This window comes from Trachinotus anak, unplaced genomic scaffold (assembly GCF_046630095.1).
Source record: "Trachinotus anak isolate AG129_WGS33_773 ecotype Australia unplaced genomic scaffold, CSIRO_AGI_Tana_v1 ptg000011l, whole genome shotgun sequence".
NCBI classification, from domain to species: Eukaryota; Metazoa; Chordata; class Actinopteri; order Carangiformes; family Carangidae; genus Trachinotus; species Trachinotus anak.
In genome coordinates, this window is record NW_027273862.1 from 31268947 (window position 1) to 31284294 (window position 15348).

The 15348-nt window shown below is 44.9% G+C and overlaps 1 protein-coding gene across 1 annotated transcript; it reads right to left on the reverse strand.

Annotated features, from left to right (window-relative positions):
- Window positions 1–11723: 11723 nt before the first annotated feature.
- Window positions 11724–13909, reverse strand: LOC139627834 (forkhead box protein B1-like). Its single transcript, XM_071488967.1, has one exon. The coding sequence runs from the start codon at window positions 13471–13473 to the stop codon at window positions 12532–12534; it is 942 nt and encodes a 313-aa protein (XP_071345068.1). The 5' UTR covers window positions 13474–13909; the 3' UTR covers window positions 11724–12531.
- Between the last annotated feature and the right edge of the window lie 1439 nt (window positions 13910–15348).

Below are 15348 nucleotides of genomic sequence, written 5' to 3' on the forward strand. Positions count from 1 at the left end.
AATCATCACAATATTAAACTTGCAAGTGAAGTTCTCATTTGAGTCAGACTGATGTCATAATCAGCCATTTCACCATTCAATGAAATGCTGTCATGGTGCCACTGTGTGTTCACAGCTCAGGTGAGTCTGTTGCATCAACAGCAAACCCATGCAGGATAATATGCCTGTAATCACAATGTGCTTTTAGAAATCATGTATTCATGGAAAGACTGAAGACAAAGACATTTGTGCCATCAGAGGTGAAATGAAACCCCATCAACTGGTGTTTGTCATGAGTTAGGAAGGCTGGACCCACAGGCAGGTAAGAAACCAGGTGACACGAGCTTAATAAAGAAAGTCCAAACAGAGTACACCGGGTCACACAACACAGGTGAAACACGTTAGGGCGGGGCAGACAATCAAAATGGAGGAAAACGGGACAAAGACAGGAAGTAAAAAAGACACACAGGGTATTAACTTCAAAATAAAACAGGAAATGGACAAAAAATCCAAACAAAGAGAATCGAAATAATTTTAAAAAATCCAAACATAAAATGTCCATCAGGGTGAGCCATGACAGATGACTGCACACCTGTGATTATTCTACAAATAACAACAACAAACACATCAGTAACAACTTTAAATTCCTGTGTCTCTGCTGAAGCTTCAGGACCACTGAGGTCCAGTTCTCTGCATTTCCTCTGAGCTCATTCTACATCATACAGGTAAAAATCTTACCTGTGGTTTGATTCCACTTCTTCTTAAAAAATAAACAGATGAGGGATTCGTTGTCTCTGCTGGCAACACTGAGAGGACTCTCAAAACAGCATGTTGGGAAACTCTTCATTTACAGATCTGTAATTTCACACAACTGTGGGCTGTGTTCAAAATCACCGCCTTGTTCAATCATTCATGACTTTCTCATATATCAGACAATAATGAACAGTAAACCTGGATTTCAGACTGACACCTGTAAAGTCACACACTGACGGTACCTGCATCTTAGGATTCTTACCTGAAAGTAGAGAACATGTCAGAATTCAGACGCTCTGATAAACAAGTGGACAGTTAACATAGATGAGTTGTTTTGTCATGTTCACTGTCTTCAGCTGAGGCTGATGGGACGTTTTGCAGGTATCTGATCATAAACCAAAGGATCGGATATATTCAAATTTTGACCTGATGATGGCACTAGAGGAAAAGTGGAGGATCACCATCACAGTTCATCCTGAGGGGAACATGAATGTCTCATCACAGTCCTGCAGCTGCTGAGACGTGTCAGGGTGAATCCTGGAGGAAACTGGACAACTCTTGTTTCATGTGTCAGAGACACTGTTTTTTTCCTCTTTTCCAAAAATGGTCAGTAAACACATCACTGAAGTAGAACCCAGCTCCTGACAGCAGTCATTCATCAGTGCCGACAACAAGTATCCAGAGCAGGTTAGAGATGTAGAGTGTTTAAACGGGTCTTGTTTCAATTACACCTTAAAAAAGACAGCGTAATTAAAAAGCTCCAAACACCATTTGAATGCAAACTCACACAATTAAAGAGTCTCACGAGTGCATTAAGAGGAATTAGTTGTGAATGAGCAGTTAAGAGCGACACAAAGGCTCAGTTTTCCCTCCCTCTGCCTTTTCAGCCTTCAAGAGCAGAAAGAGCAGAAACCACCGGAGGAGTCCTTTCACTTGTTCTCCCCTCCCTCCCTTCATCATCCCCCAGCCTCAGCAGAGAGAAAGGAGGCTGAATGGAGCCTAATCTTCTCCTTGTAGATGTGAATGTGAATGTGTGCGGCCTCGGATCCTCCTCTTGGCCCGATGAAAAGACTCCAGGTGCAGGATGGCACGTCGTAAAGACAGGAGACAGGCCTGAGCTTTGATGGTGCATGTCTGCTCCTGGACACCGGGCCAAATTTACAACTCTCCCAACCCACCATCCCCACCCCCACCTCGAACCCACCAGCCCCTGAACACCAGGTGTGGGAGGAGCCACACGTTCAGTCATCAGAGTGGTGAAGTGGCCCCTGGTTTTAGAGACCAGGACACGACCAGAAAATAAATACAGATGTTTTTTTTCAAGCTCGGGGCTCATTCATGATTTTAACTTTAATTTGATTTGAACTAAAATCACTGAGATTAAACCATGACTGAGTTTGTTTAGTGGGACGTTAAATTTACCGTCATAACTCACAAATATGAGAGAAGCTTCAGTCTTTTCCTCTGAAATACTTCAATCATTAATCAATTATCAAACTTGTTGACAGATCCTGTTCTGCTGACAAACTAATTAGCTGATTGGTTGATCAATGAATTATGTCAGCTTGAGTTCTGGTTGGCTGGTTGGTACAGAGGTGAAGGAGTTGATCTGATGACAGTAACCAGATGATCAGTCTGTTGAGTTCATGACTCCACCACCTTTGAGCCACATTAAACAACAGAGATTCAGATGAACCAAGTTAATTTGATAAATCACACATGTAAAATAAAACTGATGAAATGAACTGTCTCTCTGTGTGACTCATTTACTTCAGCTCGTTTTTGTCTTTTATTATTATTATTGTCTTTATTTCTCAATGTAAAACTTTTGTTCTCAGACTCAGTCACATCAATAACCACAAATCAACCTCCATTCCTCCATCTTTAATCAAACCTCCATCTTTAGTAATCATCCATATTTGACAAATGAAAACTGATCACATCAGACATCAGGTTCACTCCTCACCAGCAGCAGCAGCTGGACGGAGCAGGTTGATTGACGGCTCACCTGGTCTGAGCTGGGATCAGATTCAGCTGACTGATGAGGAAATCAAATTGTCTGAGCTGCAAAACTCACCTATTACTGAAGCAGAACCAAACTGGACCATCGCTAACCTGCAGCAGACGAGTACAATAAAAACTGCTAAAACTGTTCAATCAGAGCTTTGCCTGTCAATCATGTGACTTCTTCTTTACTCCTCTTGGTTTGTCGATAAAAGGTCAGTGAAGACACAAGGTCCAGAACTAAACTGGATCAACAATGGATCATGGTCCGGATCAAAGCAGACTATATGTGAACGAGGCCGTACATAAACACACAACAGGAGAAGTTTGTCCTACATTCAGACACACAACACGTTTCAGTTAAAGGTACAGTCCAACATTTGTGGCAACCCTCCCTCAGTTTAATCGGCACACGTTATCTTAGCACAAATACTGGAAGCAGGTGGAAACCGTTAGCCTAGCTCCCCATGAGAAACACAACCAAACTTCAGATTTGCGTGTGCTGAAGTTGCACAGAAACAGAGACATTGTCGTTCTCCACACTGCAGCCTCACAGCTCGGCTCCGTCTCTACTTAGTCTCGTTCCCCTTCGGCGCCGTCAGGCAGATCACCAAGAACACAATCTGTCAGTGAGCGAAGCGGCTGCCAGCGTCTGAATAAATCATCTGTCTCAGCTAGAGGTGAATCTGTTTGGTTTCATGTGTGACCCACATAACTGAGTGTGTGGTGATGCAGATAGACCTGGATCTGTCGGTCTGAACGGGTTGACACAGGATTAGTGACCTGGGTTAACATGTCTGAACGGGTCTATGTGTTTTTCCTACATTCAGCTTCATCATGGTGTAAACAGGTTTTTATTCTGCTGCAGAAGGTGAAATAATGTTGTTATTCTGGCTTCCTGTCATTTTATATTGACATTCTGACAGAGTCGTTTAAAGGCTGCAGGTCACATGGTCGGTCCACGTGTCATGTGACTTTAGATCCACAGAAACCAGAAGAGCAGAGCAACCAGCTGTCTGGTCAGTGTAAATGAAACTTTAATGTGACCTGTTGGGCTGTGTTGTTGTTGTTGTGCTGTTGTTGTTGTTGTGTTGTGGCTGTGATTTTCTCAACAGAGAAACGTGTGTGTCTCTTGGCTGTGCTGTGTTTCCTCCATCACTGTGATTGTCATGATGCTGATCAGCTGTGGTGGTTGCAGGCTACGGAGGGGGGTGGGGGGGGGGGGGGGGGGGCTGCTGAGCACAGCACTGACTGGGAACAGGAGGGGGGAGTGTTCAGGGGCTGGGGTGGGATTTTATTGCCAATGAATTAGTGTCATTTTCTTTTCACACACACCCACTAACTAACCTCCCTCCTCCTCCCCTCTCCCTCCCTTCTCTGCCCTCTAAATGGTTTGTGGCAGGCGGCTCTGCCCACCCATAATGCACCTGCGTGTGATGATGGGGAGGAAGAGGAGAGGGGAGGCGTTGGCTGTCGCTTCCTGCAACCATCAGGTGATTTCAACACGACAGTGAGTGAACTAATGACCTGAGAGAATTTTTTTATACAGTCAGTAACCAGTCAGTAACAGGATCATTAACATACATTAGAGTATGTAGAGAGGGCTGTCCACATACTTATGGCCTCAGGGTGAGTACTGAGTCTGTGTGTTAGTTGATTTGTTCAGATTTGCTGTGAGATTTAGACCTCAGTGTTTCTCTCACCTGTGCATGTCTCACCTGTGCGTGTCTCACCTGTGAGCGCAGAATGTGTGTCTGATAACAGCCTCTGTCAGCTCTAATCACCTCTGTGTGCTTTTGCCTCCAGCTTAGTTTTTTTCCCTCTTTAACTTCAGGAATCTTATCTCCACCATCGACCATAAACTGACACCTAACAACAACACTTCAAAGCTGCAGCAGAGGCCGAGGTGTCAGGAACCCGGCCGGCACTCTGAGGGGAGGAGGAGCGGACTGACGAGGTGTCGTAGATTATTGTAGACAGAAAGAAACATTTAGTGAGAGAGACAGGCCACATCAGCCCCGAGGGGGCAGGAAAACCAGCTTCCACAGCAGGACTGAGAGGGGTCAGTCAGCACCTGAGGTCAGACCAGGAGCAGGAGTTTCACCTCAACAGGTAACTCAGATTCTTCACCTCCAGTGTGAAGACTGACGACCCTCTACAGAGAGCTCCTGTATCTGGTCTCTGTGGCTCCGCCCACACTGACACGTTTCAGTTTTAAACTTGTCTCTTCTTCCCACGGTGGCTCCTGATTGGCTCTTATCACCCTGGACTACCAGGGGAGAAACAACATGGAGAATGAATGAAAGTGTTACTGACCTTGTTGTCTTTACAGCAGCTGTTGTTCAGCTCAGTTCTGGATTCGAACTCTACAACTGTCTTTGCTGTTCCCTCTTCAGAGGATTTACTGGAACTAACTAACTGAGAGGAGACAATCTGCTTCCTGTTTACACCACCTTGCACATGCTCAGTGTAGGTGAAGGTCATGTGATCTGTGTTTTCAGGTGTGTTAGTGTGGACGGAGGTGGTTTTAGTTTTAAAATGGACGAAGCACGAGAGTCACTGAAAACTGAAATCTGTTAAAACTGGATGAGTTTGATCCAGATGTTGGATCAAACCTGAGTCTACTTGAGTCTTCCTGAGTCTACCTGAGTCTACCTGACACTACCTGAGTCTACTTGAGTCTACCTGACACTACCTGAGTCTTCCTGAGTCTACCTGAGTCTACTTGAGTCTTCCTGAGTCTACCTGAGTCTACCTGACACTACCTGAGTCTACTTGAGTCTACCTGACACTACCTGAGTCTTCCTGAGTCTGTCTGAGTCTACCTGATTCTGTCTGAGTCTACCTGAGTCTACCTGATTCTGTCTGAGTCTACCTGAGTCTACCTGAGTCTGTCTGAGTCTACCTGAGTCTACCTGAGTCTGCCTGAGTCTGTCTGAGTCTACCTGAGTCTACCTGAGTCTGCCTGAGTCTGTCTGAGTCTACCTGAGTCTGCCTGAGTCTACCTGAGTCTACCTGAGTCTACCCGAGTCTGTCTGAGTCTACCTGAGTCTACCTGAGTCTACCTGAGTCTACCTGACTCTGTCTGAGTCTACCTGACTCTGTCTGAGTCTACCTGAGTCTACCTGAGTCTACCTGAGTCTACCTGAGTCTACCCGAGTCTGTCTGAGTCTACCTGAGTCTACCTGAGTCTACCTGAGTCTACCTGACTCTGTCTGAGTCTACCTGAGTCTACCTGAGTCTGCCTGAGTCTGTCTGAGTCTACCTGAGTCTGCCTGAGTCTACCTGAGTCTACCTGAGTCTACCCGAGTCTGTCTGAGTCTACCTGAGTCTACCTGAGTCTACCTGAGTCTACCTGACTCTGTCTGAGTCTACCTGACTCTGTCTGAGTCTACCTGAGTCTACCTGAGTCTACCTGAGTCTACCTGAGTCTACCCGAGTCTGTCTGAGTCTACCTGAGTCTACCTGAGTCTACCTGAGTCTACCTGACTCTGTCTGAGTCTACCTGAGTCTACCTGAGTCTGCCTGAGTCTGTCTGAGTCTACCTGAGTCTGCCTGAGTCTACCTGAGTCTACCTGAGTCTACCCGAGTCTGTCTGAGTCTACCTGAGTCTACCTGAGTCTACCTGAGTCTGTCTGATAAAGGTAACAGAAAATAATCCCATCATTTTGCTGTGAGGTCACTTCCTGTCTGTTGCTGTCTCTGCAGCCTGACTTTCACACTCTTTCATCATCTGATGAATTCATTCATCACTGTGAATAACTCATGTGTCGTGTGTGTGTGTGTGGGGTGGGGTGGGGGGTGGGGGGGCCCCTGTGCACTAGTGTGTCATCACCACCACCACCATCATCATCATCATCATGTTCTTCTTCTCTGCCTCTTGTCGTTTTCCGCCTCAGTCTGATCTCTCCACACGCTGCCTGTATGGTAGCTAAGCTGTTTGTTAATTAAAACACACACACACACACACACACACACACACCTCCCCCTGAAGTCTCTAATTAACGAATGAGGGATTCATGATTAATTACAGCTCAGTGAGGCCGACACCGCCGTCAGAGACTCGTCCTGTTCGTTTTTCACTCGACTGAAACAAAGAGTTCAACAAAAAGGTTTGACAGCAAACACACCACACCTTCTATCCAGGAACACTGCCTGTGTGTGTGTGTGTGTGTGTGTGTGTGTGTGTGTGTGTGTGTGTGTGTGTGTGTGTGTGTGTGTGTGTGTGTGTGTTTCAGAATCGCCTTTATTGTCATTATACATAGTACAACGAAATTTGAGCGCTGCTCCCTTGGTGCAAACAATGCTAATTAAATAAAATAAATAAGAAACTAAAGAGAACACAAGAATTAAAAATAGAGGAGGTATAAAAAGGCAAGTGATATGTACAGATATATTTACACGTGGTATGAATGAAACCCGATTATTGCACTTTAGGCCCAGTTTTATTGCACAGGTAATTGGAAGTTATGCAGTGTGATCGACCGGTCATCCGGATTTCTTTTTGTCTTTGTTGACTGCAGTGATAGCCCTCGGGAAGAAGCTATCCCTGAATCTGTTTGTCCTAGTTTTGTGTGACCTGTACCTTCGGCCCGACGGTAACAGGTCAAACAGGTGGTTACCGGGGTGGGAGGGGTCCTTGATGATGTTTCCAGCTCTGCTCAGATAGCGAGAGTTGGCAATGTCCTCCAGGCTGGGCAGAGAGCAGCCAGTGATCTTCTGGGCTGTGCAGACGACCCTCTGTAGTGCTCTCCTGTCAGCTGCTGAGCACCCCGCGTACCACGCTGTGATGCAGTACGCCAGGATGCTCTCTATGGTGGCTCTGTAGAAGGTCACCAGCAGCCTCTCCTCCAGGTTGTTCCTCCTGAGCACTCTCAGGAAGTGGAGGCGCTGCTGGGCCTTCCTCACCACCGCCGAGGTGTTCGTAGTCCAGGAGAGGTCGTCCGATATCTGCACACCCAAGAATCTCATGGTGTGGACTCTTTCCACACGGTCCCCGTGGATGTAAAGTGGGGCCGGGTCCCCTCCGCCCTTCCTGAAGTCCAAGATGAGTTCTTTAGTTTTTGTGGTGTTCAGTTGGAGGTTGTTTACCGAACACCACGCAGTCAGTCTTTTGACTTCATCTCTGTAGTTGGACTCATCCCCTCCTGAGATGAGTCCAACTACGGTTGTGTCGTCTGCAATCGTCTGTCGTGTGTGTGTGTGTGTGTGTGTTTCTCTTCATCCTAAATTAATCTGATTTATTGTGTCTAAACTCCTCTGTCTCCACCTGCAGCTGCTCACATGGTTAAAATATATTTATATTCATGTCTTCATGTCATAATAGAGGGTGTAAGTTTGATGTCATGTTGCTGGTGTGATGTCACTATGACATCATCAGGTCTGTTTTTGCCTGGAGCGTCACGCAGCAGTGTGTCCACTCTGACACATTAACATGGATGTCCAAATGAAAACCTCAGCTGTCATGCAGCCAGTGTGTTCCTGCCCTCAGTCTGGCACAGTTTCTCTTCGTCATCAGTCTCCAAGTTGCCATCACAGCATTTCTCCTCTCATGGTTTCGGTCCAATCATTTCCAGCATCTGTGTGGAAACTGGCTCCCAGGGGCCTCATATGGCAAGGGCCAGGACCTGAATGTGAAAAACATGTTTCCCTCTTCATCATGTGAAATATTGATTTGTCCAATAAAAACATGAGGAGAACATTTCTTTGTAATAGGGTTAGGGTAAGGTTAACTGTTTAAAACAGAGCATGAAGCAAGTTGATGGAAACCCCTGGTGACGGTCAGCTGATCATCTGATCTGCTCTGAGGAGAAACTGTGGACATTTTTAAACATTTCAAAGACAATTCATCAAAACAATAATCAGCAAATTAATTGATAATGAAAAAATATGAACCTGCTGTGCAGAGTGGAAACTCTACAGCACTGTAATAAGTGAAAATCGATCAATGAATCAGTGATGAGTAAGTCAGACCTCCTCCTCCTCGTCCTCCTCTTCTTGTACTCCTGGTTGTGTCTCTGTCGACACTCAATCAGCAAATATTTGAACTGAGTCTGTTTTATTCTCTTTCTCCAGCAGATGAGAGTTTTCCTCTTTAAATCTTTAAGTAAGTAAATTTGTTTTACTTGCGTGGTCACAAAGCTGTGTGTGTGTGTGTGTGTGTGTGTGTGTGTGTGTGTGTGTGTGTGTGTGTGTGTGTGCATGTGTGTGCTCACAAACTGACATTTTTACAGGGACAGTCGCTGTCTCTCAGCAACACACTCAAAGACCTACACACATCGCCTACACAATTGTGTTTGGCAGCAGGGAGGTGTTAACCGTCTAATCCCTCACGGCCGCCCAGACGCTGCCTGCTGCTGATTCACTGCTCTGCACAAACTGGCCAGTGTTTACACACAGGACCTCCGTCACTGTGGGAGAGAGAGGAGCTCCTCAGCTGCAGCACTGAGTCAAGTAGAGAGAGAAACCTGCTGCTATCGGACACACACAGTAACACACAATAACACACAGTAACAGTAACACACAATAACACACAGTAACAGTAACACACAATAACACACAGTAACAAACAGTAACAAACAGTAACAGTAACACACAATAACACACAGTAACAAACAGTAACAAACAGTAACAGTAACACACAATAACACACAGTAACAAACAGTAACAAACAGTAACACACACAGACACACAAGCACACACACACACCTCCTGGGGGGCCCTGGGGCAGACGTTTGTTGTCAGGCCCCGACTGACACACACACACTGCACCAGGTGGCTTCACCTGACTCCAGAGCTAAAATGATAATTGGTGAGTTGATTGTGTAAAACATGATGAGATGTGAGAATAACGTGTCAGTGTTTTATTTCTGTTCACTGAACATTCGATCGATTATTGAAGAAAACACCGATCAACTGTTGGCTGCTGCCTCACACTTTTCTGTCTGTTACTTGACAGAAAAAACTGAGACGACAAAATGAAACAGTTCAGGTCTTAAAACCAGATCCAGACAGAGTCCCTCTACAAGACCAGAACCACAGACTGAGGCTGGAGGACCTGATGATGATGCAGAGCCAACCTGGGGCCCCTTGGCCACCAATCAGAGGCCTGATCCCTGCCTGGTTGGAGAAAATCAGAAGAAATGGTTTTAGGTGATTGATGTTATATTGTGACAGAACTGTGTCTCTGTGTTTTTACTGCATAGGAGTCGTATGGAGGCTGATCCACCAGCTTTTTTTGTAACGTAAAAATGTGAGAGTTGGATTTTTGAGGGACCTTCTGATTTGAACAGTTCAGCTTTAGATTTCTGAGAAAATATTCACATCATCACCTAACACAATAAGCTGTCAGATGACGAGTGGTAAGAGAAGCATTATTATCAGTTTCAATGGCCAAATAGCTGAGTTTACACTAATAACATTATAGCTAATAATATTAGCTTGCTGTAGCACTAGCTTGTTAGTTTGAACTTTGCTTGTGTTTTCTACCAGGATTTTTATGACAGTAATCAAAATATCAGTCCTCATCAATAAAAAAACAAATGTGTTATTTCACATTGTTGTTGCAGTTAAAGTCTGTTGTGATTTAATTACCCTGTAAATGTGTTTACTTAAGCACACTTCTTGTGTAGGCTCCATATTATATTGATATTTAAAATATACATATTTTCAAAGAAAATAGACATTGTTCTTTAGGGGAGCATCTACATATATCAGTAAATATATCAGTATAAATATATCAGTAATGATCAATATAAATATGTAATGATCAATGATCAGTATAAATATATCAGTACTGATAAACACAGTCTCAGTGCACAGTGTATGAACAGATGTGTTCTACAAGGTTTTTACTGCATAAAGTGAAGTGTCACCTGGTTGACAAGTGTATCAGAGTCTGAGTCACTGACTGAAGCAAGGAGGGAAACTTTACAGCTCTAAGACTTTTTCATCAACATAAAATGTCTGATTTTTTCATGAACTGAAGAAACTTGTTTATTTATTAATTATTGATGATTTATTTTTTTTGTTTTTATATTCACATTAGAAACTGTTCAACATATTTAACAGGATGTGTTCAAGTGTGTGTGTGTGTGTGTGTACTTGTACTTGCTACATAGTAAGGACCAAAAAAAGTATTTTACTAACAGAGTGAGGACATTTTGGGAAAGTGAGGACATTTTGGCCGGTCCTCACTTTTTGAGACACCTTCAAATCACATGTTGAGGGTTAAGACTTGGTTTTAGAGTTACGGTTAGAATCAGGTTTAGGTTAAGGTCAGGGTCAGGGTTAGGGTTAGGCACTCAGTTGTGATGGTTAAGGTTAGGGTAAGGGGCTAGGGAATGTATTATGTCAATGAGTGTCCTCACAAAGATGGAAGTACAAGTATGTGTGTGTGTCTGTGTGTGTGTGTGTGTGTGTGTGTGTGTTAATACACTCAGATCAACTCCACAGGCTGCCAGTTAAAGATCTCAATCATCTTCTCATATCAACAGTTGGAGGTTTTTCACGCTCTCAGAGCAGCTGGAGGATCCACATGAACGTCAGCCTGCGGCAGGTTCAGGTTCACACCTGAGCATCAGTGTGTGACAGGATGAGCTCAGGCTTAATTACTGCTGAATCTAATGATCAATTAGTTGAAAGTGAATTGTCAAATATTAACTGATTAACTGTTTAATTTCTCAATTAAGTAAAAATGTTCAGTATTTGTCATCACCATCACTTATTCTTTGTTTTTCAGTCAAAGTCATGAGGCAGAAAAGAAATTCTCTTTAAAACTTTAAAACTCTGAAGTCTGAAAGAAAAGACGTCTGTTCCTGACGTGATGGAACCAGATTTATTGCACGTTGAGCCACTGCAACTGTTGGACCAGTGACGGGAACACCACAAGAAAAGGAAACAGTTAGTGTGTGTGTGTGTGTGCGTGTGTGTGTGTGTGTGTGTGTGTGTGTGTGTGTGTGTAAAACAGGCCTCTTCACTGCTTTTTGTGTATTTTTCCCAGGAAGGTTTTTTAATGGATGTGAATGAGCAGACAGAGCGCAGGGAATAAAGTGCCCATTGTTCATGTTCATGCTTTCAGCCCAAATAAAGGAACAAACATACAAACACTGAAGTATTTTTCTTTTCAGACAGTTGGAGCATGCAGCAGAACAAACACAGACAGAGGCTCATTTAAAAAACCAACAGGCAGCTGAATAGAAAACATCTAGATTCATGTTTTAAAAAGTGCATCAGAGATGGTAGATGCTCTGGTTTCTATTTAAACTATGCACAACCTCTGACATAAATATATGACTTCAGGTCTCATTTCATCTTCTCATCTCTGCCATTGTTCATATACAATATTAAAAAATAAAAATAACAAAAAAAGGAAAAACACTGGGGAAATATTTGGTTTACCAAACACAAGTTTGCATTTTTAATGAAGATTTTTCTTTTGTTTTTCATATTTTTGGACGAAAAATCCTGCAGGTGGTAAAATGAACTTTTATTTTGGAGGCAGAACAGAAACAGCAGAGAGAAAAAAAAACTGAATTCATCTGTGACTTTTCTTTCAGTTTGAGAAGAAAAGGCTGCAAACACAAAAGATCGAGATCATCAGTCACCATAGTGAAGCACAGTCAGTCTGCTGTGGAGGAAGATACCAGCCGAGTCTGAGTGTTTTTGTTCCTGACATGAAAAAATGATTATTGTTGTTGTTGACAGGAGGTCAGAGGTCAACCTGACGTTTCTTTACATGTGGAGGCCGATGGGTCTTTTTTTAATGTATAAAAACGAACAAAGTCCAGATTTCCGTCAGTGCACCGCCACCGCGGACTGCAGCGAGGCCGAGGAGGGCAGCGCCTCTCCGGGCGCGGCCGGGCTGCTTTGTCCGGTGGCTGTCTGCGGGGAGGTGGGGCTCAGAGACTGGGGAGAGTTCGCGAGGAAAGCCGGGATGTGTGTGGGGAGCCCGGGCAGGCCCGGCACTGAGGCGGGCGTGGGTTTAATGGGCACCGGGATGGCGGGCAGAGTCTGTCCGCCGTGGCAGATGGATTTGAGCGGCATGCCGTAGGCCGAGTAGTCGCTGGCGGCCATGGAGATGGGAGCCGCGGTGTCCATCATCCCGGAGCCGTACATGTGCGGCCAGGCCGGGGTCAGCTGGTTGTGGAGCGGGTACCCGGTGGTGGAGAAGGCCGCCAGACCGCCCGGCATCTTGTACTCTCTGGCAATGATGCTTTCGATGGCGAACGGGTGTTTGAAGCTGGACGGCTGAGACACGGAGCTCAGGTTGTATCCGCCCGTCATCTGCGGAAGGTGCGCGGCGGCGTGCAGCGCGCTGAGCCGCAGCTTGGCCTGCTGCTGCAGGTAATGGGCGGCGTCCTGCGGCTTGCTGGCCGCCAGTGGGTCCGTGGCCTGCATGCTGCCCACCTTGAAGCGCTTCCTGCGCCGCAGAAAACTCCCGTTCTCAAACATGTCACCGCAGTTCGGGTGCAGAGCCCAGAAACTACCCTTACCGGGCTGGTCCGGTCTGCGGGGGATCTTGATGAAGCAGTCGTTGAATGACAGGTTGTGCCGCAGAGAATTCTGCCACCGCTGCGTGTTCTCCCGGTAGTATGGGAACCGGTCCATGATGAACTTGTAAATCTCACTGAGGGGGAGCATCTTCTCCGGGCAGCTCTGGATGGCCATGGCCGTGAGGGAGATGTAGGAGTACGGAGGCTTCTGGTCACTGTACGTGTTCCTCCCCGGGCGAGGCATTATTCGGCTGAACCGGACCAGACCGAGCAGGGTCGGGATGAGTTCAATCTCAGTCCGCAGAAGAGATTCGCCTCACTTATTTCAAACTTTGTCCAAACTGTTCCAACTCTTCAGATCACCTGTTCACAGGAACGGAAAGCTGTCTGGTATTTGGCGCGCATGATCCCGTCTGTTGCGCACAAAGCTGGAGCCGAAAAGTTGGTGAAAAGTTGAAGAAGCAGCGGCTGCTTCCTCCTCTCCTCACCGCCTGCCTGATGCGGGTCCTCGGCAGGTGCAGCGCGGTGTCCCGTCCTCCTCCTGTCCCGCTGCTGAGCTGCGCTAAGCCGCCGCTGCTGCCTCCTCCATGTCCCTGTCCCGGTCTGTCCTGTCTGAGACTGGACGGCGGTGACAGCAGCAGAAAAGACCCCCGGAGAGGAGCTTCATTAATGGGCCACTTCTTCACCATCACATGATCACGGCACAGCCAAGAGCACGGGGGTGGGAGGGGGGTGTTGGGGGGCTCGGGCGGGCGGTGGGGGGGGGGGGGGGGGGGGGGGGGGGGGGGGGGGGGGACGACGACTTACTGACGGACTTACTGAGCCGACACAAGTCACTTGCTTCTGAAGCCGCGGCGGCAAAAAGAGCCGAGAAAGGCCGAGCAGAGGAATCTGTTCCCGGGGATGTTTGAGAAGGAGCCGCGCTGCGCTCTGTGGAGGTATGTTGGTGTGTTTGGCAACATTTTACTAACTGTGTGTGTGTGTTGAGGGGGATGTTGGTGCCTCTGACCAATTTGCATTGACAAATAGAGCCGCTGGGAGCTGCTGTTTGAGCGGCTTTAATGGTCATTTGTTCAGTTTGTGTTTTATGTGGTTGTTTCTTTTCCAGTCGGCGAAGAAGCTGCTCGGTCTGGTCCAACCCACCGACAGAAACACGAGCCTTCACGTACACGGAGAAAAATTATCCCTGAAATATGTTTGTAAAAATCCTTCATTTTGCCATGAATTAGGCTCAAACGGCCTCGGGGATGAGCGGTTTTCTATTGTCCTGATCATAAATATCACAGACAGATTGATTTCAGTTAATTGCACCTTTAATTCACTTCATCATTACTGAGTAAAAACTGGATTTAAAGGAATATTTAAGGCTCTATTTAATTCCTATTCATTCCTTTGTTTTAAATTTGCTTTTGAAGTCGCTGGTATTAATAATTTTACCTTCTTACCTGAATTTAAAGTAATTGGTTCATCATTAATGATGAAAAGAAAACGGAAGGTTTTTTCATTTGGCCGTTCCGGTTTAGTTTTTTATTTTATTTTTTGATCAGTGATTTCAAACATTTACCTTTTTTATTTTTTTATTATTTTATTTTTATCATTTTGTCTTTAAGATTTTCAGGTTTATTTTTATTAATTGCATATTTTTATTTTTAAAGAAAGAAATTCTGTTAAATCAGAAACAAGGTAATTGTCAGTTTTTATAAATCTAAACTTATTTAACTAATTTAACGGCGGAGTGACGACGAGTTTATTTGAGACTATTTTAATCAACTTTATTGTTTTTTCTGTTGTAATTGCAATAAAACAATTTACGACAGTTTTTGTCACGCGCTGCGGCACGCGCCTTGTCGGTCCTATGTTATCATTATTATTATTATTATTATTAGGTATTATCAGTATTATTATTATTATTTAAACTCTGTTTGAAAATGAAAATCATCCGTATTAAACTATTATAATTCTTATCACACCACAAAAACAAAGATGTAAATATTAATGTTAAAACATTTGTCACATTAATTAATGTATTTGACTGATAATGAAAGTGAGAGAGTCATTAGTTAATTGTTTGACTCATTGATTTTTATACACTAACAAAACAAATCAATAATCAATAAAA